A 1,875-nucleotide genomic window follows, 5' to 3' on the forward strand; every position below is an offset into this window, starting at 1 on the left:
CCCAGCACCCACATGGCAGCTAACAACTGTCCATAACTCCAGTCTCCCAGGGGATGACAGCCTCTTCTGTCCTCCTACCTACATGCAGGCAATACATGCATACACATAAAATAAAAATAATAAATAAAAGTTAAAAATAAAATAAAAATAAAATGTTCATAATTTGTGAGAAGTCTTACTTTATAGTTATAATAAGGAGCTTGCTGATCTTTATTCCATTGGTTTCCAGAAATGGAATTATTGACTTGCTTCATGATCACTTTATAGGGCACCTGGCGTCCTGCAGCATCACTGCAAGGAGCCCCCCGAAAAGGGACTTTTGCAATGGTGCAGGTATCATCCTAGAAATACAGAAAATGTTCATGTTAAAGATTATCAAGCAAATCTTAAAAGCCAAAACTGAGAAAAATAATGAAAACTACTTGTTAGAAATAAAACATATGCTATAAATAACCTGATTATATAGAAATAAATGTATAATCAAATGAAAATGCATGGCCTTCAGAAGCTTCTGTATTAAATAATTAAATAGAAACAAAATTTTAGCCTCAAACTATAGTTCAGAAATTTAAATAAAGCTTGTCATATATTCATGGTGGAACAAAATAATAGAGTAATATTACATAATAACAAATGACTGTTTTTACCTCAGACAGATTCAGGCAGGTATAATCATAACCGTACCAGGGGAGACCCATGACAAGTTTCTTAGGGCTAATGCCCATCCTGATGTAGTCACTATATCCTAGTCAAGTAGGGATAGGAAAAAAACATAGTTTTTCTCTTTTTAGATGTGTCAGTATGTTCATACAAGCTGTGCAGTCACTTAGAACCTCAAGTTTATAAAAACAGATACATTTAGGCAAAAAAAAAAAATACCAAGTTTTTCTAATATGTTAGAAAAGTCATCCCTTAAGAACTGTAAGTCCTATATCTTGCTAAGTTATTTCTTTTGGAATAACTAAAGCATCCAAATCAGAATAATATCAAAAAAAAAATTCACAAAATAAAACCATGTTAATTTTATGTATTATCTACTAAGATGATATGGTTGATATCTGAGATGCTAAAGCTTCAAGAAAGTTCTATTTCTTATAGAAAGCACCACGTTTCATGTTTTATAAATATCCTGTAAGTATCCCAATGACAGCTGGAGATAAGATATGTCCTTACACTTATTCTACAGTAATCTTTAGTGGAAGGAAACAGAAAAATGAACAAACTCTACAACTACAGATCTTTTTCTTGTCTAGTGCTAAAAAACATATTTCAACAAAAAGGTACTTTCAGACCATCTAGAGTATTAAGTTTACCAGTTTTTCAGAGGCTTTAATGTTATTCTGCCCTGTTAAATTTCTAAGAGGGATGGTATGTACTTCATTTCCAAAACATATTGGATAATGAAGCTTTTTTGTTGTTGTTACAAATGTTTTACTCTATTTTTAGAATGTTCACTATTAATGGTATGAATTTTTATAGCATGCTTTTATTTGTCACCATTTTGAACTTAATTACACATTTCCACAAGGAAGCACATATTTATTTATGCACATGTACACAAACATATAGAGTATATATGCAAATGTATTTTACAATACATTCTGGATACACAAGGGAGTTGCTAACTGAAGAATGTGTAATAGATTATAAATATGAAAGTCAAGCTGAATTAGAATGCTTCATTGATTTTTCATCTTTTGGAGATAGACATTACACATAAAACTTATCTGACAAAAGGAACTCCAAATACATAATTTGGGTTTTTTGCTAAAGTGAACATGAAATCTCAATCACTAAGTTATGTAGAGTTTATAATATTACATTTTTTATATTATTTATTTAATAACCATATAATTAGAAGAAGCATTTCATTAC

The 1,875-nt window shown here is 30.6% G+C and overlaps 1 protein-coding gene across 1 annotated transcript in view; it reads right to left on the reverse strand.

Annotated features, from left to right (window-relative positions):
• Ctbs (chitobiase) overlaps window positions 1-1,875 on the reverse strand; it is a 16,774-nt gene that overhangs the window by 4,639 nt on the left and 10,260 nt on the right. Inside the window, exons 5-6 of the mRNA XM_029560286.1 lie at window positions 648-745; window positions 180-341 (exon numbers count right to left, since the gene is read on the reverse strand). Coding sequence (XP_029416146.1) covers window positions 180-341; window positions 648-745 — 260 coding nt within the window. The remainder of the gene's footprint in view (window positions 1-179; window positions 342-647; window positions 746-1,875) is intronic.

This window comes from Nannospalax galili, unplaced genomic scaffold, assembly GCF_000622305.1.
Source record: "Nannospalax galili isolate Female #2095 unplaced genomic scaffold, S.galili_v1.0 scaffold9, whole genome shotgun sequence".
Lineage (NCBI taxonomy): Eukaryota > Metazoa > Chordata > Mammalia > Rodentia > Spalacidae > Nannospalax > Nannospalax galili.